At 37.3% G+C, this 26,969-nt stretch overlaps 1 protein-coding gene across 1 annotated transcript; it reads left to right on the top strand.

Annotated features, from left to right (window-relative positions):
* The first annotated feature begins 4,927 nt into the window (after positions 1-4,927).
* On the top strand, positions 4,928-26,969 carry LOC149822039 (NADH:ubiquinone oxidoreductase, 17.2kDa subunit). Its single transcript, XM_089980648.1, has 5 exons — positions 4,928-5,039; positions 22,229-22,255; positions 25,232-25,323; positions 26,293-26,402; positions 26,657-26,969. Exons 1-5 carry the CDS (start codon positions 4,951-4,953, stop codon positions 26,810-26,812), a joined length of 474 nt encoding a protein of 157 aa, XP_089836774.1. The 5' UTR covers positions 4,928-4,950; the 3' UTR covers positions 26,813-26,969.

Genomic DNA, 26,969 nt, shown 5'->3' on the forward strand with positions numbered 1-26,969 from the left:
AAGTCTGCCTCAGGTTATGTACTTATGTTAGGAGATGGGGCAATTGCATGGTCATGTAAGAAACAAAGGTGTGTAGCGCAACATACTTAGGAAGCTGAGTATATTGCCTATAACATGGCAACCACTTTTGGTGTGTGGATAAATCACTTCTTAAATTAGTTGAAATTAGATATTACAAAAGATCTAGTTCAATTTTATTGCGACAATAAAGCTACTATAAGACTAGTAGAAACAGGAGATGATAGCACTAAAAGTAAGCATATTAAAGTTAAATATCAATATATTCATGATATGCTTATGAAAAATGAAATAGCAGCAGACTATATTGCTCTAAATGACATGGTAACAGATCCACTAACCAAAGCAGTCGCTGAAGATATTTTCACTAAACATGTGAGTGAGATGGGACTCAGGTATGTCTAAGTGGTGAGTGATTTAGAAAGTGTGTATGCAAGGTTCTGGTTGAAAACAAGCATAGAAACACAAGATATTCCTCATAGCCAAGTGGGAGATGTAAGGTTATGTGGCCATAAGATGACTATTGAGAGGCCATCCCAAAAGTCACTCTCCCCCAATAGTTGCAATTATTCAAGCATATAATAATTAAAGTACAAAACTAATCAAACTAAGTTACAAGATAATAATGCATATTAAGATACAATTATATGCTTGAATTGCAAAGAGATGTGTCTCTTGGGGCTGAAGGGATTTTTCCTAGGGATGTGTCTCAAACTTGAACCGCTTACATGAATATAAATGCAGTGTATGAGTATGTGAGATATACAAAATTCTAGCAATTAAATTCTATATTTTTTAGAGAGTTACTGCAGTGGAAGAGGGTTGAGAAGTGTGGACCTTCTTTGACAATTCTGCGTGTAACAGTGCATGCTTCAGCCCACCAAAATCTGTGTTTTCATATTTAAAATTTCCTATAGCATCCATGGGTTAGTGAACTCCAAGATTTTATATTAGTATATTACGACCAAGTTCATTAACCAAAATGATTCCTATCGTCATTACTATTAGAGTTTAGAAATTTTGTTACTTTAAAAAAAAATAGTTAGGCAAAGGGAAACCCTTCCTCCCTCCAAATCACCAACTGCACATTAGCAGACCTCAAGTTAAAAGAACAACCATTGAAGTTATGCCAAACCTTTTTTTTTAATAATTCATGGAGAAACCCCCCATCACAGATGGCACATTGGCTAGCCTTTTGGTTAGTAAAACCCTTAAAGTTTCCCCTACCCATTAGGGATTATACCCAGCTTCGACCTTATGGGACTTCACCCCTAAGTTTTGAACTTGTGATGTCCCATCAACTTTGTGACATTCACAAGCCACCCCTACTAGATGAATGAAGCCCTTGTGGGCTAATTACACCCAACTTCAACCTTATGGCAAGAAAAGCCTCTTTGTGGGTTTTGAACTAATGATGTTTTGTCAACTTGCTAACTTTCACAAGTTTCCCTTACCATTAGAGGTTCACTACCTTTTATTTAAAAGCAAAGCTCCAAAATCTGGATTGTACTTCATGTAATGCACAAGGCACAAATGGATTGGGTTTCACCAAGCTTTCTATTTGAATCCAACACATTATTTTTGGATATGGATCTTAAATTAATATTTGAACATATATTTTGAATAAAACTCAGACTTATTTGTTTGGGCATTTTTTTGACACGAAAAAAACTCTTATATTTGGACGAACTTTTCTCCTGAAAATTATTGCACTATCATTTTAAAATTGTGCATTTTTAGAAATGTCTTACAATTTGCCAAAATCCTCCTCATGTCACTCTTTTAGGATATTTTTACCTTTTCACAAATATAGTACGACCTTTACAAATCAGTTTTGTGAATATTCTAAATATGTGTGAACCTCTTTTAACTAAATACTCTTGATGTACGTATGCAAATATCGACATTCGCAAATCAAATTTTGCAAATGTCCCAAAAAATGTGTGAACTTTCTTTAATTAAATACTTCAACAAAAGTCCACAAATATAATACAACATTCGTAAATCATTTTTGCGAATGTCCTAAAAAATGTGTAAACCTCCTTTAACTATATGCTTTCGACATATGTCTACAAGCGTTATATGTGGAACTCTTGTTAATACAAAATAAATATAATTAAAATGTGAATGTCCTTACCTCTACATGTGAATGTTTTCACACATCACATTTGTGGATGTCCTATTGACGTTCGTTGAGAGTTTCATGATCACCCTCTATATGTGTGTATCTTCTAGCCTTATTTGTTGGCGTACATCGAAAGTACTTAGTTAAAGGAGGTTCACACATTTTAGGAATATTCATAAAAAAATGATTTGTGAAGGTCATACTATATTTGTGAATATACGTCGAGAGTATTTAGTTAAAGAAGGTTCATACATTTTGGAGATATTTGCAAAAATAATTTGTGAAGGTCATACTATACTTGTAGATGTATGTCAAGAGTATTTAGTTAAAAGAAGTTTGCATATTTTCGAGACATTTACAAAAATAATTTGTGAAGGTCATATTATATTTGCAGACGTACGTCAGAAGTATTTAGTTAAAAGAGGTTCATACATTTTTAGGACATTCACAAAAATGATTTACGAAGGTCGTGCTATATTTGCAAAAGGGTAAAAATGTTCTTAAAAGTCAATTTCAGAATTTTGGACATGGGGAAGATTTCGGCAAATTGTGAGTCATTTTCAAAAAGGCATCATTTTACAAGGACAATACAATCATTTTTTATCTTTTAGTTCAATGTTAGTATCTGAACCAAATCCAATCCATTCTATTTTTTTTATGTAGAAGGCATGATGGATCAGGTTTGGTTGGGCTTCCAACCCAAATGTGCTGCCTGACTCTTATATATGGTTCTTGAAATAATGATTGAATATGTGTTCGGATCAGTTATGGGTTATAACCAAGGATTTTGAATTCAAATCAATCTTTTAGTGAGAACCGTATTTGGACTCAGATGAAATCCAATCTGTATAAAGCCATGTTTCCAAGCTTTTGTTCACTAATTCAATCCAGATTCAGCCCTAATCTAGTTTAAGATCAAGATTCAGTTATGCTGCTTATATTATGATCTATATTCATGTAAACCATAATCCAGCCCGTATCTGACCCATTTGCAACCCTACTTACCAAGCCAACCAAATGCTCCAAAATCCATCTGCTTGGCTCAGAAAATAGCTCATCTAGACTCACAGGTGCAGTAAATGGCCTAGTGCCCAACAGTCTGACAAACACCAAGGATATTTTTTTGAAAATATCGTAAAAATTGATATTTTAGTCATCTTTTAGATGACCAAAATATTTCAGTTTGGGACATTATCATTTAGACGAAAATATCGCAATATCTACTTTTATATCAGAAAATATCACTAAATATTGGCCTATCGAAAAAAAATCACTAAAATGCAGACTTGTTTTTTGCATTTTTTTATATTTTAGCTCTTTATTATGCAGAAATATTGCTGATTATAAAACATGAGAAAAACAAACAATTTAAAATATCATGATATTTCCACACCCGCTAACTTGCCCTTTGAAATGTTTCTCACAAATGTATTCCTTCGTGTGGGTCGGGCCTTGCCCAAGCTGCAATCCATATCCAAAATTCTGGGCCGGATCCTGCTCAGTACTCACCATAAGCCCATAAGTTGTATAACTAACAAATAAGAGACCATGAGGCAGCTACACCCAACTTGCCAAGGCCTCTCTATACAGTGCAAGGAATGTCAATATATGGGTTTTACCCGATATCCAACCGAATTCAGCTCCGATTAGTAGGATTTGGTAAGCCAAAATGATATCTGATTATAATAGGATGCGAATATGGTTTTGGTTTTTTGCTACCAAATTAGACAAATATCTGCATTTGATGGATATCTGAATCCAATTGCGTGTAAAAAACTGGATGTGGTATGAGCTTTACACCATCCGAATCTGAATCTGAATCTGAATTCAAATCCGTTTGGCCAACATCTGATTAGTTAAATCTGGTATTGGACAAGTCCAATCCGAATCCGGACAGTTTACATCCCTACTATACACTAACATATGGACCCGGTTAAAAAAAATCCATATCCACCATAACAGGTCGCAATCCAGATTTATTTCCGACCAGCACCTATGAGTTGGAACCAGCAGATTTGAACCTTATATGCTCTACATATGGTTTTCTCCAGCTCTGCTTCCCTATAGCTAAGTGTGTCAACCGGTCCGGTTTGGTTTGGACTCAGGTGGAACCAGGCCCAAGCATGATTTGAGATGCTGATATTGGGTCTGGACTTGGGTCCAGTCAGACCCATCATAAGAGAAACCATACCTGAATCCTATAAGAATTACATGAGCCAGACATGGATCGTACTCGGTAAAATAACATATATTTTTTTTCATTTTTACATTGAAAAATTAAGGATCTTAGTTGGAACTCAGGTCAAGCTTGGGTCTGGTATGAAATTTCACAAACCATTTCCGCCTGCATATATTAATTGGACCTTTTGGGTCTGACCCAGATTCTGTGGGATCTTTTTATGTATCACCAAACCCTGACTCTATAGGGTTTGGTACAGGTTGGGTCTCGGTCAAACCCGACCCATTGACACCCCTACCTCAAGCCATGTTCAGGTCTGAAAGTCTATGTTACCTGATCTAAACCCGACTTGTGGGCAGCTTTAAATTAGGGGCGGGCATCAGGTCATGGCCCGACCCAACACCCGTTAGGGCTCGACATGGATCCAGGTGGCCCCAAGCCCGGTTTGATTATTATCCAGCCAAGTCTAGGTGGGTCGGTCTGGCCCTTTAAGCCCGAATGATAAACGGGCTGGGTCGGGCCCGATTCATATCGGGCTTGGGCAGCCCAAACCCGGCCCATTTTCCTCTAACTCCGCCTTCACGCTTTAGCAAACAGCTTTCCTTCTGAGAGAGAGAGAGAGAGAGAGATGGCCTCCGTGTTGAGGTCCGCGTTGAAAGCGATCAAAGAGAAGGGCATCCTCAATGTGGTGAGGGAGCTCAAGGAAGAAGGATACTCGTAATATCTCCTCCTCCCCCCAATTCTCTGATTTTTGGTGTTCTCCTCTTGTTCTTGTTGTTCTTATCGTTTTTCCCGTTTGAAGAAGCATTGATATCTGAATAAATAGTGAAAATTTGATCAGATAATGAAGTTTTCGGTGTGCCCAATTACGTTTCCTCTGTTTTTCCAAACAAAAATGGTACCGCGATCGTTTATTGTTCTTCTCTGTTTGGTAGTTCTCCTCCGATTCGTGATGAGGAAACGGTGGAATCGTGTAACTTTTGATCGTATGCAAGATTTAGGTGCACCCATCTGGGGATTTTTGTTTTTAGACATTGTTGGGAGCTTCGGTTTGTTTTTGCGTATTTTCTTGCGTGATTCGTAATGTATAAATGAATAACATAGTTTTTTTTTCAATGATTTTGGTCTGCCCATTTTTCGTTGTTATTTGAATGTTTGTAAATTCGATTCGGTAATGGTAGCCTTTTGTTTTTGTTTTGTTTTTTTGTTCTTGTTGTGATATCTTCTTATATGATTACTGACAAACATGAACGTTTTTGCTGGTATCTAGATTTAGTGAGCTCCATTCAGAGTTGTGAATGAGTTTCATAAAATTTTTAGCAATCCTTGGTGAATCTCATGGATGGAATTGATAAATCCTGTTTGATTCCCCATTCTTCTTTCTATCATGTCGCAGTAAATATTTGCTAAATCTTGTTAATTAAACAGATCTGTACGTGTCCTTCTCTTGCCTAATCACTAGTGACTTGCCCTGCTGGAATAAAGCGCAAGTGAAGAAAAGGATCCTTGTCACCATCACCGGGAGAAAAAAAATCAGTTTTCAACTTTCAACTAGCATACTGTATACATCTACAACAAAAAGGAAAATGTTATGGAGTCCATGAGTTTGTTACAATATGCTTCTTGGTTTTAGTGTGGTTAACCATCCATGAAGCATTAAATTAACCAACTTATTAGAAAGTCATAAATGGTGAATGGTGGTAAATCACCCAATGAGTGTAGCTTGCCTTTTCTTCCTAAATCTTTTTTTTCTTTGTTTGCACAATATATATATATATATATATATATATATAAAATAATACATGAATAAATAATTTAAATCCATGTGCAAGTGTGTCAAAATTATCAAATTTACACCCATTTACACATGACAAGATAAATATGCAGGTTATGGTAAACTTCTCTAACCATCATTGTTGGTTACAGTAAAAGAAAGTAATATGTGTTGGTTACAGTAAAAGAGGATAACCTCTGCTGGTTACGGTAAAATAGGGTAATTTGTGTTGGTTACGGTAAATGAGGCTAACTTGTGCTGGTTGCAGTAAGTCAATCACGTATCACCTTGAATCCCAAATATCTACCCATGTCGTTGTTAAAATATATGTAATATATATTTATATATATATATATATATAAATATATCATTCACTGCTCGATAAGGGGCAGTTCTGTAAACTCGCCCAATAGGGGCATTTTAGTCTTTTTCCTTTTCTATTTTTTTCCTTTTTCTTTTTCTACTTTTTTTCCTATTTCTTTTTGTCTTTTTTATTTTTCTTTTTGTGCATTTAATGCACAGCCATTGGGGGCCCCAACAAAGAGTCGTTGGGCCCCCAACGGTCACAATTGTGACCGTTGGGAGCCCAATGACTTCTTGTTGGGACTCCCAATGGTTCCTCTCTCTTGCTTTTCTCTAACTCTCCCTCACTCCTCTCTTGCCTATAAATAAGTGGGGTCTCCCCCTTTGTAATGTGTGGCTTCTTCAAGCCCTTTAGTGCATTTATAAGATTTTATGCTTTCTAGCCATTATTGGCTTTTGTGTATGTCCTCTTTTGGACTTGTTCTTTGATTTCTATGTGTGAATGTCCATTGTAGGACATACATTTCTTTTCCGCATATTTCATTACATTGTATCAGAGCCTTGGTTGTGCTCTTGATTCATATAGCTAGTTGTCTAGTTATCTCTCTCTCTTTGTTTGTCCTCCATTCTTGATTATATAATGGAAGGAGAACAAAAGATTGATCTCTCCTTCAAGCTTAATGGTACAAACTACATGATGTGGGCCGCCGCCATGGAAAACAACCTCAAAGGTAAAAAGCTTTGGGGATATGTGATGGGCACCATTAGGGAACCTCAACTTCAACTTACGAAAATAGATGGTGATCAAGAAAAGGCTGTAGAAGGAAATGCTCGCATGAAGGCTATTGAAGATCACCAATCCAAGGTAGAAGATTGGGAAAGTAAGCATGCAAAAATTCTTGCATGGTTCATGAACAACGTGGAGCTAAAGATTTGCGCCAACATTGCTAAATTCCACCTAGCAAATGAAGCATGGTTCTTTATGAAAGGTATGTATACCCAAAAAGACCTTGCTCGTCAATTCTTTATCCAAGAAAAAATTCGTACCATTAAGCAAGGTGAAATGAGTGTAAGAGATTACTATAGCACTCTTGGACCTTTATGGGATGAGCTATCCCTTCTTGAACCCAAGTGGGTATCGAGTGAGGATGTTGAAATGAGAAGAGAACAAATGAAGAAAGAACACTTTTTCCAATTTTTACATGGGCTTAGGCCCGAATATGAACAAGTTAGGTCCTCCCTCCTTCATAGATCAAAACCGCTTCCATTGGAAGATGCCATAGCCGAAATATGCCAAGAAGAAACACGTCTTGGCATGATTAAAGAAGGAGATGAAGTTCTTGCCGTGTCTAAACCCGGCAATCATATGAAAGCATATAAGCCTCCACACTTTGGGAGGCAAAATAACTATAATGGCAATTATAGGAAAGCTATTTGCCATCATTGTCAAGAACCGGGTCATATAAGACCTAATTGTCCAAAGATAAATGAGCCTCCAAAAGGTAAAGTTGCTACTATTGAAGAAATTCCCCAAAGGAGGAGCCAATGAAAGGGAAAGAGTCATTTTCCCTTGCTCAACTATCCGAAGCACTTCAAATTCTACTCAAATCGCCATCAACTTCGGGAGCCGCCATTGCCTCTTCTTCTCCTCTAGGTACGCCTTCTTGGATTCTTGATTCTGGAGCATCTTTTCATATGACCCCTATTGAAAATGGACTATCCAATGTATGTAGCAACTCCAAAAATTCTTTTGTCTCCACCGCCGATAGTACCTCTTTACAAGTTAAAAGTTTTGGAACCTTGGATTTTTCAAAAGATTTTTGTGTGCCAAATGTAAGAGTAGTACCTCAACTTAATTTAAATCTTTTATCTGTCTCTCAAATATGTGATCATGGATGTGAAATCTCCTTCTCAACCAAGGATTGCTTTATACAGGATCTCCAGTCCGGGAAGCGGATTGGGCAAGGCCATAGGAGGGGAGATCTCTACTACATGACCAATTTGAAACTTCCCACTAACTCTTTTTATAATCATGTCCAAGATAAAAATATAGAAACTTGGCATCAAAGACTTGGACATCCAAGCTTCTCAAAAATGTACTCCTTTCCTTTTGGAAAGAAATTTTGTAATGAGAAACATTTTGTTTGCAAGAGTTGTATTTTTGGAAAAATGAAATCCACCCCCTTTCCAAAGAGAACATTTGTGTCAAAAAGACCCTTTGAATTAATTCATTCGGATGTTTGGGGTCCTTCTCCGGTCATATCAAAAGGAGGATACTCATATTATGTTACTTTCATTGATGATTTCACTCGATATGTGTGGATCTATTTTCTCAATTTAAAATCCGAAGTTTTTAACTTTTTTAAAAAATTTCATATGATTGTCAAAAATCAATTTTCAACTAATATCTCCATTCTTCGATCCGATTCCGGTGGAGAGTATTTATCAAATGAATTTCAAGAATATTTGGAAACCAATGGAATTTGTCATCAAAGGTCATGTCCTAGGACTCCCCAATAAAACGGTCTAGCCGAAAGAAAGCATAGACACATTTTGGAAACCACTAGGACTCTTCTCATTTCCAAAGAAATTCCAAAATGCTATTAGGCCGAAGCCGCCTTAACCTCCACTTATTTGATAAATAGAATGATATCCTCATCCCTTCAAAATATATCTCCATATGAAAAACTTTTTGAAAGAACACCCGATTTTAATAGATTAAGAATTTTTTGGTGTAAGTGTTTTGTCCTTACACATAAAAGAGATAAATTATCTCCCAAAGCTATCGAATGTGTGTTCTTAGGATACGAAGAAAATAAAAAAGGTTTTAGGTGCTTCGATCCCAAAAGCAACAAACTATATGTATCCAAAGATGCTACCTTTTTGGAAAATGAAAACGGCTTTGAGAAAAATAAAGATATTGATGAAAGCGAATATGCTTTCTTATTTGATCTTCTCTCTCAAGAAGATGTGACTCCTCACGTAGAGGATATTTCTAATGATTTAGAGGATACTCCTCTTAGTAATGTTGAAAATGGAAGTAATGATGTTGAAAATAGGTCAATTCAAACCTATGCTAGGCGTGGTCAAGAAATTCCCATAAGTGCTTTAGAAAAATATTCTCAAAGTTCCAACATAGAAGAAACCTCTTTAAGGAGATCTAGCCGAATCTCCAATCCTCCTAATAGGTTTGTTTCATATGAATCCCTAACACCTAAATATAGGGCATGTCTAATTGCATTACACTCTTATCATGAACCATTACACTATAATGAAGCCAAAAACATTCCTCAATGGGTTGAAGCCATGAAACTTGAACTTAATACCCTTGAAAAGGCTAAAACTTGGGAAATAACTTCATTACCCACTGGAAAGAAGTCTATTGGATGTAGATGGGTCTTCAAAATTAAAACTAAAAGTGATGGGTCATTAGAACGTTATAAAGCTAGGTTGGTGGCCAAAGGATATGCTCAAGAGTACGGAATAGACTATGAGGAGACCTTTGCTCCTGTAGTTAGAATGACTAGTGTTAGGACTCTTATTGCCGTTGCATCCATTAAAAAATGGCCTATCTATCAATTGGATGTTAAGAACGCATTTCTTAATGGCGAACTAAGTGAAGAGGTCTATATGGATCCTCCACCAAGAGTATCTATTGGTGAAAACAAAGTTCTTAAACTAAAAAAGACACTATATGGGTTGAAACAAGCTCCAAAAGCTTGGCATGACAGATTTAGCAATGTGATGACTAGCTTAAATTTTCGTTCATGTTATACTGACACTGCGTTATTTGTGAAAAGTGCAGGGTCCTCTGTAGTTATTTTACTACTATATGTTGATGATATGATCATCACTGGAAGTGACGAGCAAAGAATCCATGATATTAAGAAAATTTTAAAAGAAAATTTTGACATGTCTGACCTTGGTTTCTTAAGATATTTTCTAGGTATTGAAGTTGCATATTCACCCCGAGGGTATATTCTCTCTCAGATGAAACTTGCTGCTGACATTTGTGCCAAGTCTGGAATTTCGGACGATAAAAAGACAGAAACCCCTGAGGTTATCAATGCAAAGCTAAGACTGGAAGATGGGACACTTCTTGAGAATCCTACTCCCTATCGTCAACTCGTTGGGTCTCTGACATACTTATCCATCACTCGGCCAGACATAGCTCATGCAGTTCATTCCGTCAGTCAATTTCAACATGCACATACAACTGTGCACATGAGTGCAGTCTTAAGGATTGTCAGATATATTAAAAATAACATAACTAAGGGAGTTTTTCTTTCCTCTTCATCATCACTTGATTTAATTGCTTATACAGATGCTAATTGGGGAGGAAATCCCAATGATAGAGTCTTAACCACTGGTTTTTGTGTTTTCTTAGGTGACTCTATGATCTCTTGGAGATGCAAGAAGCAGCATAAAGTATCATTGTCCTCAACTGAAGCGGAATATCGTGCAATGGACACTACAACCATGGAGCTTGTGTGACTTAGAAGTCTCCTCTGTGATATGGGCATCGTCATCTCAATTCCTTCGAAGATGTGTTGCGATAACAAGAGTGCTATCTATATTGCAAGCAACCACACCTTCCATGAGCGTACTAAACATATTGAGATGGATTGCCACTATGTTCGAGATGAATACCTAAAAGGAACCATCGCACTGCCCTACGTCACATTCGAGTACCAGTTGGCGGACTTCTTCACCAAAGCTCTTGCTGCTCCTCGTTTCATGTTTCTTCTCAACAAGCTTTTCGTTGTATCCCCGTAAAGCTTGAGGGAGGGTGTTAAAATATATGTAATATATATATATATATATAAATATATCATTCACTGCTCGATAAGGGACAGTTCTGTAAACTCGCCCAATAGGGGCATTTTAGTCTTTTTCCTTTTCTATTTTTTTTCCTTTTTCTTTTTCTACTTTTTTTCTTATTTCTTTTTGTCTTTTTTATTTTTCTTTTTGTGCATTTAATGCACAGCCATTGGGGGCCCCAACGACTCCTTGTTGGGACTCCCAATGGTTCCTCTCTCTTGCTTTTCTCTAACTCTCCCTCACTCCTCTCTTGCCTATAAATAAGTGGGGTCTCCCCCTTTGTAATGTGTGGCTTCTTCAAGCCCTTTAGTGCATTTATAAGATTTTATGCTTTCTAGCCATTATTGGCTTTTGTGTATGTCCTCTTTTGGACTTGTTCTTTGATTTCTATGTGTGAATGTCCATTGTAGGACATACATTTCTTTTCCGCATATTTCATTACAGTCGTGGCTGGTACCCATAAAGTAGGAAGGCAAGGAGCATGGAGGTGGTTACAAGTAGAGATGGCATCCATTCAACAAAAGCAATATCCGTGATGGAATATCTTCCATCATGGGATGCTAAACTTAAGGAAGTAACTCTATAAAAAAAGAGAAGCTACGTAAGTTGAAGAATAAGAGAAAAAGAGGGGATAGATAAAAGGAAAAAGCAAATTCAAGGAAGCCCAAGAAGAAACAAGGATCCGATCGACATCACAAGCTCTCATCTTCTTCTCGCTTTATCTCTCTCTTTTTTTTTCTCACTTGTAATCTAAGCTTTGAGAATCAGAGGCTATCGTAAAGGTGAAGATATCCCAAAATAAGTTTGAAGTTTTCATATCTCAATTTGAGTGTAAAAAAAAAACAATACTCAAGTTTGGCATGCCCAGTGGAACCTTTGCCTGCTTCTCATCTCCCTCTAAGAACTACAACAATAGTGGGAAGAAACAAGAGTTTGAAAATCAAGTAGGTGCTCGCGAGCCAATTAAATGACACCAACACTTCGCCTACTTCTACAAACAGGGGCCCTTTTACTAGAAGCAAAGCCAGAGCCACATCGATGTCTTTCAATAGCTTGGAAGGCTTAGCCTTGAAATTGAATGCATCTCCAAAGAGAAAAATGCTGAAAAATATTTTCGTTGCAGCGAAAAATGGGATGCCGAAAGGCTCCTCTTTTTCACCGAAGAACGAGATGTTGAAAGGCTCTCCTACGTAAAGGATGCCGAAAGGCTCCTGTTTTTCACTAAAAAATGAGATGCCGAAAGGCTCTCCTATGCAAAGGATGTGGAAAGACTCCTCTCTTTTATCCAAAAATGAGATGTCGAAAGACTCTCTTCCAAAATGGATGCCAAAGGGCTCCTATATATTTTTAAAAAAAGGGATATCAAAAGGTTTCCCTTACGTTCAAGAAAAGATACATAAAAGTCATTTCCTTAACATGAAAGAAGAAGATGGTTGGATTTTGGTGGTTCCCAAAAAATTACGTTCCTTAAGAAGGGCATTTCTTAAAAATGCATCTGGTGTGTTGTCTTTTATGGTGATATAGGAAGGGAAACCAACATCCATGCTTGTAAATGTGACATCACCAACCAGCCAAACCCCTTTAACACATGTACCAACGCAAAGGGCTGAAAAAGAGTAATGTCATGGGCTGATAATATCACCAACCAACAAAAGAGTAATGTCATGGGCTGAAAAAGTGGCATCACCCAAAGCAAATGTGACATCACCAACCAGCCAAAGTTCTTTAGGAGAAAAAGTGGCATCACCTAAAGCAAAGGTGACATCACCAACCTGCCAAGGCTATGCAACACTTGTGTTACAAAAAGTGACATCACCTAAAGCAAAGGTAACATCACCAACCAACCAAGTCTCTGCAGCAATTGTGCTAGAAAAAGTGACATCACTCGAAGCAAATGTGACATTACCAACCAGCCAAAGTTCTTTAGGAGGAAAAGGTGACATCACCCGAAGCAAAGGTGACATCACCAACCAGCCAAAGTTCTCATGGAGGAAAAGTGACATCACTCAAAGCAAAGATGACATCATCAACCAACCAAAGTTTTTCAAGAGGAAAAGTGACATCACCCGAAGCAAATGTGACATCACCAACCATCCAAAGTTCTTTAGGAAGAAAAGTGACATCACCCAAAGCAAAGGTGACATCACCAATCAGTCAAAGTTCTCCAAGAGAAAAAGTGACATCACCAACCAGCTAAGGCTCTATAACACTTGTGCTAAAAAAAGTGACATCACCTAAAGCAAAGGTGACATCACCAACCAGCCAAGGTTCTACGGTACTTGTGCTAGAAAAAGTAATATCACCCAAAGCAATGGTGACATCACCAATCGGCCAAACTTCATCAGCACCTGTGTCAACATAGATGAGATCATCAGTTGTATATATGATGTCATTTACTAGCCAAAGCCAAGTAACTCCTGGCTTGAGAATGGTGCCATCATTAACCAGCCAAAGTGTTACAACACTTACGTACAAAGTGATGACATCACCTACTTACCAAAGTCTCTCAACACCTGCATAACTGGAGGTACTATGCAAGGTTGCATTAACTGGCAAAAGTTACCATCCCATGCCTTATTTTACTCCTAGCCAACCATGTAAAAAAGGATTTTGAAAAAATACTCATAGATCTGAATATTCAAACCCATTATTTAAAGAAGATCCAATCTCACTTCCAAATAGTCCAGTGGCAGTGTCTATTATGATGGCTGGAGCAGAACAAATATTAACCCCAGAAGAGCAATTGGCATTACTCATAAAAAAATTAAAAGAGAAAGAACTTGAAATAAATGCTTTGCTTAGTAAAATGATGGAAAAAAAGGAACATCAAATCTTCTTCATGCATCATCATCAGTATCACAATCCAGAGGAGGATCTTTCCTTACAGAAGAAAGGTTCTTAGAATAGCTCAATAGAAAATTTGAGCAATTTAAGGTAACAATGACTTTTGGACCTTCTCAAAGTTATTTTAAACCATATCCAGAACGTGTGGATAAGGTCTCTTATCTTCCAAATTATCACCTCCCAGTCTTTAAGAGATTTAATGGGTTGGGGTGTCCAAGAGAACACTTAGCCCATTTCATAGCCCAATGTGGGGACACAGGAAATAATGGAGATTATTGTTTAAGATAATTTGTCTTGTCCTTGGATGGACCTACTTTTTCTTGGTATAGCCATTTAAGTCCACACTCGGTAATGGGTTGGGAAGAAATGCAGAATAAATTCTTGGCTAGGTTTTATAGTCAACAAAGAATTAGGGATGGCAGTGGGGCGGGGCGGGTCGGGGGACAAGGTCTCCACCCCCGCCCCGCCTCAAAATTTTATCCTCCACCCCCGCCCCGCCTCCGCGGCGGGGATGGATTTTATCCTCCACCCCCGCCTTCATCCCTGTTTCATGTCCTCCATCCCCGATTCAAACGGAGATGAGGCGGGGCGGGGATATTGCGGGGAAAAGTGGTCGGGGCGGGGTTGGGGCGGGGATGAGGCGGGGACGGGGCGGGGCGGGGAAAAGTGCACGTCCATCCCCGCCTCCACCCCCGGACGGGGATGGATTTTAACCTTCGTCCCCGCCTCCATCCCCGTTTCATACCCTTCATCCCCGGTCCAAACGGGGCGAGGCGGGGCCCCACTTTCCCCCGGTCCACTGCCATCCCTACAAAGAATCATCACTACCTCTGATTTAGTGGAAACTAAGTAAAGACCAGATAAACCTTTCATGAACTTTATATCCAGATGGGGAGATATGATTGTCTTATGTGAAGAGCAATTGATGGAAGCACGAGCTCTAAAGATGTTTATGAAAAACTTGCAACCATCTATCTCACGTTACATGATGTCAATGGAACCAAAAACATTTAATCAACTCTCAGACATTGCTCAAAACATCGAAAGGACCTATGATAGGTCTAAGATAAATACTGATGAAAAGAGAAAAAATACCCGCAATAAGGGGCAATACATATTGCAATGTAGCTGAAACGATCTCGAATCTCAAACCAAAGGTTAATGAACCTAAGAATGAAAAGTGTAAAGACATTAATGATGATGATGTAGAAGAGATCTTGAAGTACATGTTAAAAATGAAAATGGTTGAGTTTCCAGAGTGTAAGAGACCAAGGAAAGCGAAACAGATAAACAGTCCTAAGTACTGCAAATATCATCGTCTTACTAGTCACAAGACAGAAAATTGCTTTGTTCTAAAGGACGTATCAATAAAAATGAGCCAAGCTTGGAAAGATGGACACCATCCAAAGAAGAAGCATCGACAAATATGACCACCATATAATTTGGTTCACTTCCTCCAATAGATTTGCCACAAGATGTACTGGCTCAACCAATTCTACCTCTTGATTCCCAAACGACTCTCCTCTCTGAACTTCAAATTATAATAGAACCAGATTCTTTAGTAACACAACAAGTTCAAATAAACAACGATTATTGTTGGGATTTGAACTCATGCTATGAGAGTTATGGTACTACTTCATATACAGAGGATGAGTTGGCTGATGGGTATGGCGACAATCGAGGGTATATAACATATGCCCAAAAGTCGCAAGACCAAGAGCGTATCCGTGGTTGGATTGAAAAAAGTCAAAAACAAAATTTTGAACTCGTCGTACCTATAGGGTGGGGAGAAGAATTTGAAGTTGAAATGGAACCTCACAATGTAAAGATCGAAGAAATTCAAGCAAAAGATAATAGATCAAAATCCGTCGCACTATGCAATCATATTGATGTGGTTGAAGTAGGAGCTATGTCATAGGGATTCGGCTAGTAGGGTGCCGCACCCGCGTCGACGTGACTCGACGTGGGTGCGGGTGCGGCACCAGGTGCGGTCAACCCGACCCTGGGTGCGTTGACCGCACCCAGGGTCATTTTGGTCCTTTTTTTTAATTGCCCTATGAAATGGGCTGCGGAATTTTAAAAAAAAATCTTGGGGGGTGACCATGAGATTAGGGGGCCGTCGGAGGAGTGCGAACTGAAGGTGGGAATCGATGAAGGAAGGGTCGCGGGTGAGGGCGTCCCATTGCTTACAGACGCACCTCAAACTCATCAGTGATTTGGCGGGCAACCTCCTCAAGATGTCCACGATGATCTCATGGGGAAGCTCTCTGGTTGGTCTTGCTTCTGATTCCTCGTTGCAGCCCATTGTTCTTAGCGACACACACACACAAAGAGAGAGAGAGAGAGATTTCCAGTTTTCGACCGTATTGACATGTTTAAAATGGGAAAATATCGCAAATATTTTTTTTGTGAGATTTTATAGAGTTTTATTATTCTTGCATTTTTTTCGGGAAAATTTTTCGCTAACATTAATTAAGTCAAATTTTAAAATATAAAAGGAGAAATTGAAAAAAATAAGTAAATACCATTAAAGGTTTTAGTTCAAAACTCTAATTAAAATTAATTAAGTTCCACTTTCCAAAGCTTCATTTTTGGAACACTTTTTCCTAAAGCAGCAAACCAATCATCCTAAAGCAACAATTAATTCGCCTAGAAAGATGCGTGATATTTAATGGATCTTTACTAATTAATTCTGATTCCGAAAAATGGTTAGCTGCATGCATTTTTTGCAACGTTTCTTATTAAAGGGAAATATCGCAATATAATGATATAGACGCTTTTATTATGATATTTCAAAAAATCGCGCCATATGGATGTTTTTAAGTTTCAAACATTTTGTCAAAAGATTCCCATCGATACATGTTTGGAACTTTGGAGTAATGTCCCAAATTTCTGGATTTTAAATTGTTTATTATTAGACAGTGTGAAAATTATCACGATATTGTTGAAACTGTCGTGAAAATTATTTGCCATTTTTAGGAGTGTCAACCATTTGGAACCTGGTTCAGACCCAGGTCGGTCCAAACCCATACCTGACTTTGAGGTACTAATACTGGGTCCGAACAGGTTTGTTACAAGGAAAACCATGCATGTGTCTTATAAGAATTATGTGAACCAGACTCGGTCCATACTCGATAAAATAATATTTTTTAATCTTTTTTGCATTGAAAAAACCACGGGTTTTAATTGGAGCTCGAGTCAGACTTGCGTCTGGTAAGAAATGTTGCAAACCATACCTGGTGTCATATACTAATCGGACTCTTTGGTTTGACCCAGATTTTAGTTGGACCTCTTTCTTTATTACCAAACCCAAACCCTATGGGGTCTTTTATGGGTTGGGTCCGGGTCAAACTCAATCCATTGACAACCCTAATAGTTTTAGACAGACAAAATGACCTGATATTTTACATAATACTTTTCAATTATGATTTTACCATTAGGGGTGTCAACGGGTCGGGTTTGGTTCGAACCTTGGTTGTACTAGACTTGGAACTGCTTTTTGGGTATGGTATCGGGTCCAGACCCGGGTCTAATCAGGTCCATTATAAGAAAAATCATACTTGGACCCGATAAGAACTACATGAATCAGAACCGGACTATATACCCAGTAAAACCATATTTTTTTATAATTTTTAGATTGAAAAAATGTGGGTCTTAATTAGAACTCGGGTCTGGTATAAAATTTCACAAACTATACATGGGACAATGTATTAATTGGGCCTTCGGGTCCGGATTCGGGTCTTAATCTAATCTTATTATTTATCACCATACCTGGACCCGCGTCGGGGGGAACCCCCGGACCCCCCTTATATATATATTACATTTTTGCCCCTGCCGCACCCCCGCACCCGAGTTTTTTGGAAGTGCCGAATCCCCGCACCCGCACCCATGTGACATAGAGTAGGAGCTATGGAACTGAGGTCAGGCAAACAATTGCCAGAAAGAGAAGCACCTACTCATCAACCAGTTCAAGAAGAAAGGCAAAAGTGAAGGGGGCGTATGCCTATAGTTCATGAAAATGTTGAAGCATATGTCAAGTATCTCAAAAAGATACTGGCATTATTAAGTGTATATGATGCCCTCATGTTATCTCCTGAGATAGGTCAATCGTTAATACAAGCACTTAGTCAACTAGAGTGCTATATGATAGAAATTAAGGAAAATGGTGACGAATCTGTTGGAGAGATATTAAGTTGTTTTGCCTGCCTATCATTTTCTTAAAAAGATTTTCAAAATGTTAAGAAACCGCATAATCGACCTCTGTTTGTCACAGGAATAGTTGAATTACAAAGGATTTCTTGAATCATGATTGATTTTGGATCCGGAGTAAACCTCCTCTCTTTAAAAGCCTTATCAGATCGATTTTTTGTGGAGCAGTTGATGAGATCCAAACTCATGATACAAGGGTTTAATCAAGATGGTCAAAAATCCCTTGGGGCTATTGAACTTAAATTAACCATTGGAGAGCTCTCATCAATGGTTAAATTTCGTGTCATTGATGCTACCACATCATATAATGCACTTTTAGGAAGACCATGGATACATGATAATGGAGTGGTGGCATCTTCACTAGATCAGTGTTTTAAATTCCTTAAAAATGAAGTCGTGAAAATAGAGAAGGTTGATCCTAACCCATTTTTTGGAATTGAAGCTGACTTCGCTGATGCAAAGTTTTATGAAATTGCCTTTTCATTTATAAAAGAAAACCATTATCTAAAAATGCAAGGAGTGCAGTTTGTCCATTAACTGATATGGATCAAGAAATGGTCCAGTCTCGAACCATAATGATTCTTCTAAGAAGAAAGAAAGATAAGGCAATTTTAGAAAAAAATACTGTAATAAGAGATATACAATACCCCCAAAAGGAAGAAGAGCCTCAACGAGTCAAAATCCCTACTCAAAAATATAGTCAAAATGCTAGAAAGATGATGCAAAATATGGGATATGACCTTGATAACCCTCAAGGCTCAAAGGCTAGAGGAATAATTGAGTCCGTAGAGCCCTATCTTAGACCTAGAGAAAAATATATCCTAGCCAAAGATGGAGTCTTAAATCGAAAAGGTAAAGTGAGAATAGGGTATCAAGAGACCATCATGTTGGAAAAGAAATATGGAGTACATCACATCTCTACAGATGATACAAAGAGGATGAAGAGTTTATTCAAGAACAACTAGCACCTCCTAGCATCGAGGGGCAAATTGTTTGCACAATATATATATATATATAATATATATATATATATAATTTAAATCCATGTGTGTGTCAAAATTATCAAATTTAGACTCATTTACACATGACAAGATAAATACGCAGGGTATGGTAAACCTCTCTAACCATTCTTGCTGGTTACAGTAAAAGAAAGTAATATGTGTTGGTTACGACTTACGATAAAAAAGGGTAACCTGTGCTGGTTACGGTAAATGAGGGTAACTTGTGCTGGTTGCAATTAGTCAATCACGTATCATCCTAACTCCCAAATATCTACCCATGTCGTTTCTGGTACCCATAAAGTAGAAAGACAAGGAGCATGAAGGTGGTTACAAGTACAGATGGCATCCATCCAGCAAAGAAGTATCCACGATGAAAGTGTTAAACTTAAGGGAGTAACTCTATAAAAAAGAGAAGCTATGTAAGTTGAAGAAGAAGAGAAAAAACGGAGATTGAGAAAAGGAAAAAGCAAATTCAAGGAAGCCCAAGAAGACACAAAGATCCGATCGACATCACAAGCCCTCATCTTCTTCTCCCTTTATCTCTCTCTTCTCTTTTTTCTTCTCACTTGTAATCTAAGCTCTGGAAATCATATCTCAATTTGAGTGTTAAAAAAACCAACACTCCATTCTTTTTTTAAGATACTCTTGGTTTGTTCACGTAACATAAATGTAGCATTTTCAAATTTATGGTGCATAGTGTTTGGGGACCCTTGAAACTATACCCTTCCTGTCACATTGTTGGAAATTTTTATGAGGAAAAGGATATTATAGTTAAGAGAAAACTATGCTTATATGTTTGTTTCTTTTTGTTTGTGCCTTTGCAAAAAGAACATAAATGAAAATGGGGAACATTCAAGAGAAGGCTGATGGTGGCGCAAGAATCCAAAGGACTCTTTATCTTTAATGATAGAATTGTTGGCTGATGGGGATGAGTGGTAAGAGTAACCATTATCTTGTCCTAGTCAAAGAGTGGAAATTTGGTCAAAAGAGAAACGTACCCAAGATTAATGCTAAAACATGGTGTGCAGAGAAATAGCATGTGGGATCGGTTGAAGAGATGAGGGGATGGTGGAGGGGGCATAAAATGAAATTGTAGCGATCAAGGACAACTTACCTGAAGAAAATGTACATGGAATGTGTTTTTGGTTAACATGATTTTAAGCTGGACCCTATTTGAAGAATTTAAAAATGGGTACATCTTTTACAAAATCCTAGAACTTAAGGGTGCTTTTGAATTACCATGTCTCTGAACAATCTGACCTTACAACCAATGTTGTCAGTATCATTGCAAATTGGGTGATTCGTATTGTATTGATAAAAAAGCTGAATCGGCTTATTTTAATTATGTTTTAAAAATAGTTTAAATTATTAAAAATTGGCTGATTCAGTTCAGAATTGGAATCTGCTGATTCCCTGAACTGTTTTGAAAATTGATTCAGGGTCAGGTACAATTTTGACAACATTGCTTACAACTAAGCAGGGGACAGAAAGGCTGCGAGACGTGCACAGTGATGCTGTTAGTTCTTTTTTTGGGTTGGGGTTGGGGGGGGGGGGAGTGCAGCATGAAGTGACATTTAGTGTTCAAGAACAGCTGACCTGATGCAAAAATAAATAGTTAAATTATTTATATGCATGTGTATGTGTTTTATTAACAAGATTTAAAGTTGTGTTTGATGAAATTAAAAAAAGTGCATCTTTTACAAAATCCTAAAACTTATGAGCATTTTTTAAACTTTGCATTGAGAAAAAAAGAAGCAGCAGCATTACATCTGCATTGGCCTGTTTGGTCCTCTTTTTTTGGAACGTTTGGATTCATCAATGTCCAAGTTGCAATGGATGTGTTGGTAGTTTCCTTTCTCCATCTATAGGAAAATCTCTATGGGGACTTTCTAAATGCTGTTGAAGATTTGATTGGCATTTATTGAAATATAAAATCATATTCTTATATTCTTGTTTAATACATGAATTATTTTATCTTTAGAAGAACCTTTGTTGGTTTTGATCCTTTGAGGATACGATTTAATTGTTGATGGAAGGACTCATTTGTGACATGCAAATTTATTATCTAAGTGGTTATTTTATCTTCTCTGAGTCTTCTTATGCATCTGAAATCATGTTGAAGTCTACCACAAAAGTATTTTTGTATTGGAAAATCCTTCTATCATGTCAGGCGTATGGGTTTCTTTTGTAATCAATCAGCCTTAAGGAGATACAGAGCTATAAACAGTGATTGCGAGAACACATAAAGCCAATGTAGACCCACACAGGAGAAAGAAGGCAACCTAGAAATGAAAAAGATCAATGCCAAAATGAAAAACAAACAGTGTATTGTCTTGTCTTTTTTTTTTTTTTTGGGGGGGGGGGTGGCGCTTTACATTGTGAAATGCAAAAGTTACAATTTTCTGATCTGTATTTGTGACATTACCATTGGAGAAGGAAACTTAAACATTTAAATGTGGCTTGGCTTATGTAAAGTTATTAAACATTGTCTGCTATACTTTGATGATTGTGATGCCTATTTCTTTTCTTTTCTTTTCTGGTCTTTTGTTTCTTTAATGCGAACTCATATCACAAATATCAGTGTTCTTTTGAATCTGTTGCATTCTTATTGGAGTTTTGGTCAAAACAGCAAAAACTCTAAACTAAAATTCATAAAATGAATCCATCACATTCTTCAAAATTTTACAAAATTTTAAATCTTCATTTTTATGTTTATATTTTAAAAAATCCTTCATAATGTCTCAAGAATTTTCAAGAAAAATACTTCTTGAAAGTCTCTTGAGAAAATGCCTTCTAGATGAATGGATTGTCATTATGCATGAACGGATGCTCATACAACTAAGTCAGATTGTGAACATTTGACAAAATGAGTAGATCTATTTTTGTATTTGGTTGATTTTCATTCTTTAATTATACCCTAGCAATTTATTTCTTTTTAATTGGGTTTCTTTCAGGAAATGTCTTCTGGATGGAAATCTTTTGTAAGTATATGTTCCTAATTCTTGTTGTCTATTTGTTTGAAGTTATATATGCTAGATCATATGACCATAGTGAAACCTCTGTTCCTGCCTACCATTTCTCTTTGTACTATAGCTGCACATATCTCTGAGGTGTTAGAAGTTTTCTGATGTACAGAATTTGTATGAATTCATGGTTGATAGTAAAAGCATTTTATCACATTAGTTTGAAATATGAATCATTTTTATGTTCCATGATATCATTGGAGCATTATCATGATATTTTCTTAATGTTAGAAATTTGTAGGATTTTTAGCATTTAAAAACAATCCTTTTATTAATTCTTATTTTATTTTGTATATTATCATGAGAAAATCAGTTCAAGAGCCAGATATCATGGCTGGGGCTGTGAGTCTTGTGACACATTTAACCAATGGTCTCTAGCTTGAGTAACACATAAAAGCAAGGGCCATGTTACATGAAAAAGTCTTGGGTCACACTAGTTTTCGTGTAAGTGTATTAGGAATACTGTACAAGCTGACAGACAAAGGAGCGATTGGAGTACCCCTGTGACATAGCATGAGATGCCACCTTAATTTTTCTATTAAAGACATGATAAAGTTAAGTCCTTTTTTTGTTTTGTTTTTTCAGTTTCTAGCGTTATCAACAATGTTGAGATGTCGCTTATAAAAAAAAATATTGTTGAGAGATGTTCATGTTGCTTCCAAGAGATTGCCACAGAAGCTAATTGTTTTTTTACTCTACTCCATATGTTCCTGTATTGACACAATCGGGCATGGAAGCTGGTTCAAGACATTTTACTACATAGGGGGAAGTGCTGCTTGTGTCAAGTACAATCAAATGCTTTGCCTAAGCCCTAACCACATATTCCCAATTCATGGACTTCTTGAACTAATTGTGTTATGTATTACACATTTCCAGTTGTATTTTTCTACTCACCAAGCCTTGCAATTGTTATTTATGTATCTATTGCTTCTGTTGTGGCTTTTTTTTTCTTTTTTAATTTTGAGCTTACGTACACAAACATTGGGATTTTATGGGTATCTTAATTTGCTGCAACTGTCATTGTGTTTCCCACCATTTTATGGTGGAAGATCTGTTACATTGTTGCATTAAGTTTCATGCCACTTAGGAGTGGCAGTCTTGTAAATATGATGTAATCATTACAAGAAGTGAAAGTGATATTCTTTGTTCTGCCCCTTACACATCAGGTTATTCAAGGTCAAGTTAACCGCTCCTCAGTCGGGCCCTATGTTCTCCTTTCTTCCATCCATTCAAGAAAGCTTTTAACACAGTTATATATTGTGCTGTGTATCTTAATAGGAGTCTTTGCACGTGAATTCTGTGGTTTGTTTGAAGACAGGTCCCCATGCTTTGAAATTTTTAGTTACATTATGATTTTCTTTGTTGGTTCATATCGCCGACCCCAATTGTTTTGGGATGAAGGCGTAGTTGTTGTTGTTGTTGTTGTTATGATCACATCTATGTTTTTTTGGCTTTTATTGCAGTCAACAGGATGGTTGCATGAGCTTAGCTTGTCTGGAACTATTTCAGATGTATTAGATTCATTTAATAAGCTTATCGAATTTATAGCCTTATTGGTGTATGAAAATTATTGTCTGTCAAATAAGCTTATGAAGAAGGCAGTTGTGAAACATGTACATTAAATAAGCTTATGATAAAGATTGTCATTTTAGGTTACCTGTTTGTTGTTTGTGTCAACTAGGACTAAATTAAGCACAAAAATAGAATTTCAATTAGATTATAAACCATGTATAGATTTTTTTTTAAAAATTAGATGCAGGGCAAAATTCCTGCCTTTTAAGCTCTTCTAATCTTTGTACTTAGAACTGGTTATTGTTTTGGAATAATAATCTTACAAAAGTTGAACATTTGCATATGTTTTGTGGGCATAAGGAAACACAACTGTGTTGTGTTTTCAAATGCTTTGTGCAGGAGTAATCCCTATGTTGTGATATGTATCAAAATTAGCTGGCTTAGTATGAATTTTTTCCCCTGGAACATAATCGGAGATTGATTTCTTCAAATCTCAGCCATCGAACTGCTCTCCAAGATCTTCTAGCTTTCCATGTGTACTTTTTTCTTGTATTTCCTTGTGGCACTGGAGCAATTTGTCAGTGTCTCCCATTAGAGAAAAGGCTATTTTACTTCAATTTCTTACATGCATAAAATGCTGTTTGAATTAGCCAAAAAATCTTTAAGATTTGATTTATCCTATTATCATCCAAGTTCTTCTTCCTTTTTTCGTGTCGATTGCTTTTTACTTGAACGTAAGTAACCAAGAAATCATCATTCCGTCCTGGTTGTGTTGGATACTTGCTTATGTGTGCATTTTTTTTCTTTTTGCTACACTTTCAGACACCAGATTTCTAGTTTAGCTTCTGCTAAAATTTTCAGTCAGTTTTGTTTTATGTTATTTATTTGTTTATGAGTTGTTGTGGTTAGGGCACAATATGCAGCTTAAGGCTATGCACTAGTTTCCCTATAGTTTACTGTCACTTTTTAATATTGGATGTTGTTAGGTATGCTGATGCTGATGAGATTATCACATTTCAGAGGCCATATTTTCTTGTTGATCTAACTGTGGCACATGATGTGTTTAAAAACTTATTTCTATTTCACTTGTTTATTTACCCATTAGCTTGCAAGTACTTAGGGTGCTGTGCTAGGCTTCCAAAGGGTAATTCCTTACTTAGCCTGTGTCATATCCAATGTAATGTTGCTGTTTGATGCACTGATGCTGATGTGGTTGTTCCTCTTTTATTTCATAATCAGAACCATGATCTGCTTGTTTATCTGCCAATTTGGCAACATCAACTATCGGTATTCATGGCATGTAAAATGAGCACTATGTTTTGCTATTTTTGTTCACTTATCCATTTACTATCCCACACTCTTTTTGTTTGAAAAAAATAACTATTCTTTTTTGTTCTTCTGGATGAACTTTTCTATTTTCAGGCAAACCAAGTTGCATTCGATAGGTGCAAAGCTTGTTGGCATCGACCAATATGGAAATAAATATTTTGAGAGCATGGAGAATACACAATTTGGTCAGTCCTTCACGTAAAACTTTTCATCCTTAAAAAAGTTACAGCACTTTTTCTTTTCTTTTTGAATGACTGGTTGTTGACAATATTGGCTAGAATGGTCTCATGAACCAACCAAACTACACATAATTATTATTCCCCTGAAATTTGTGTATATTTTAGAAGACAATACCTGAAATGTAATACCATGTCCTTACTCTAATATTTTCATCTGAAATTCATTCCTATATTGAATAGGTTACTTCAAAATCTTAATTCTGTCAAGTGCCCAGTGCATAAATATGTGGTAGATATTCTTCTTTTGCCAGGATATGGGACTTGATCATTAGTAATCTAGTAGTGCCCAACAATTTAGGGGAATGGCTATGATTTAGTTAAATGATTGTGATATTGTTGTTGTTTTTTTTATTTAAAACCTGAAGAAACCACACCCGGCACGAAGACCTGGTCGCACTGGCTCAGTACGGTTGTTATGCCGATAGCGTAAAACTCCGAGGCTAGGACCCCTGCCCCCGGGGCCTATGCTACATGTTGGCTTGTGCAGAGGGGCGACACCCATGGGAATCGAACCTTGACTGCCCGTCTAGCAGCCAAGGCCCCACCCCACCACGCCAACCCCCCTTGGGGCTTTGTGATATTGTTGGTTTAAAACATGCATTTTGTTTGCTAAAAAGCCAAGCATCCAGTCATGAACTCATCAAATTTAAGTGGTTTGTCCTGATTTTGTTGTCACTAAAACTCTCAAAACTAAATATAAACATGAGAAATTCTGCTTGAAATCCAGAGTGTATTCACTGTATAATGAATGATGATAGTAAAAAGCATTCACGTGTCACCATGAAAGCAAAGAGGCATGCCCTCAAGTAGGTGGTTGTAAATAAACAATCACAACAGTAGAAAAACATGCAGTGCAGTGTTTCTAGGCTTGGTAGGCTTGATGTAATTGATATGGCAAGAACTTTTGTCATTCAGGGAGGCATAGGTGGGTGGATTATGCGGATAAGGGCAGATACAATGCATCTCAAGTTCCGGCTGAGTGGCACGGTTGGCTACACTGCATGACAGACCACACTGGTGACGAAGTAAGTTCCCACCTGCTTACTGTTTGGGCACTGTCTAATCCAGTATACAAAAAAAAAATAGTATTGGTTAGGTATATGGTTAATTGCTTTTTGCATGTTCCATAGTGTCAAATTAATAATCTTTCATCCAATGCTATCTGGAGCATGATAACTTGTCGTATCACTATTCCAGGATATTTAAGTCTTGGAATTTGAACATTCTTTGTGATGTTTTGTTTGGCGGTGTAAGTTAGACCTTTTCTCTGTGATTTCAGTTGTTGATGCTTAAGCCGAAGAGGTATGGAGTGGAACACAGGGAGAACTTCTCTGGGGAGGGTGAGGACTACATATACCATTCCAAGGGACATACTCTAAACCCTAGTCAGAAGGACTGGACCAGATATCAGCCATGGCAGCCAGTGAAAACCTGAGCATGGTTGTGATCAACTCTTGAAACTCAATTTGTGCATCCTTAAGTTGCATCTTCCAATTTCTAGAATTGTGGTCATGATATGCCATCTACTGCCTTGTGTTGAGGATGTGAACTCCATGGATTCTATGGTAATAAGAAGGTAATCGCTTTCCACA

The sequence above is a fragment of the Nuphar pumila genome, chromosome 11 (genome assembly GCF_984573655.1).
Source record: "Nuphar pumila chromosome 11, dmNupPumi1.hap1.1, whole genome shotgun sequence".
NCBI lineage: Eukaryota > Viridiplantae > Streptophyta > Magnoliopsida > Nymphaeales > Nymphaeaceae > Nuphar > Nuphar pumila.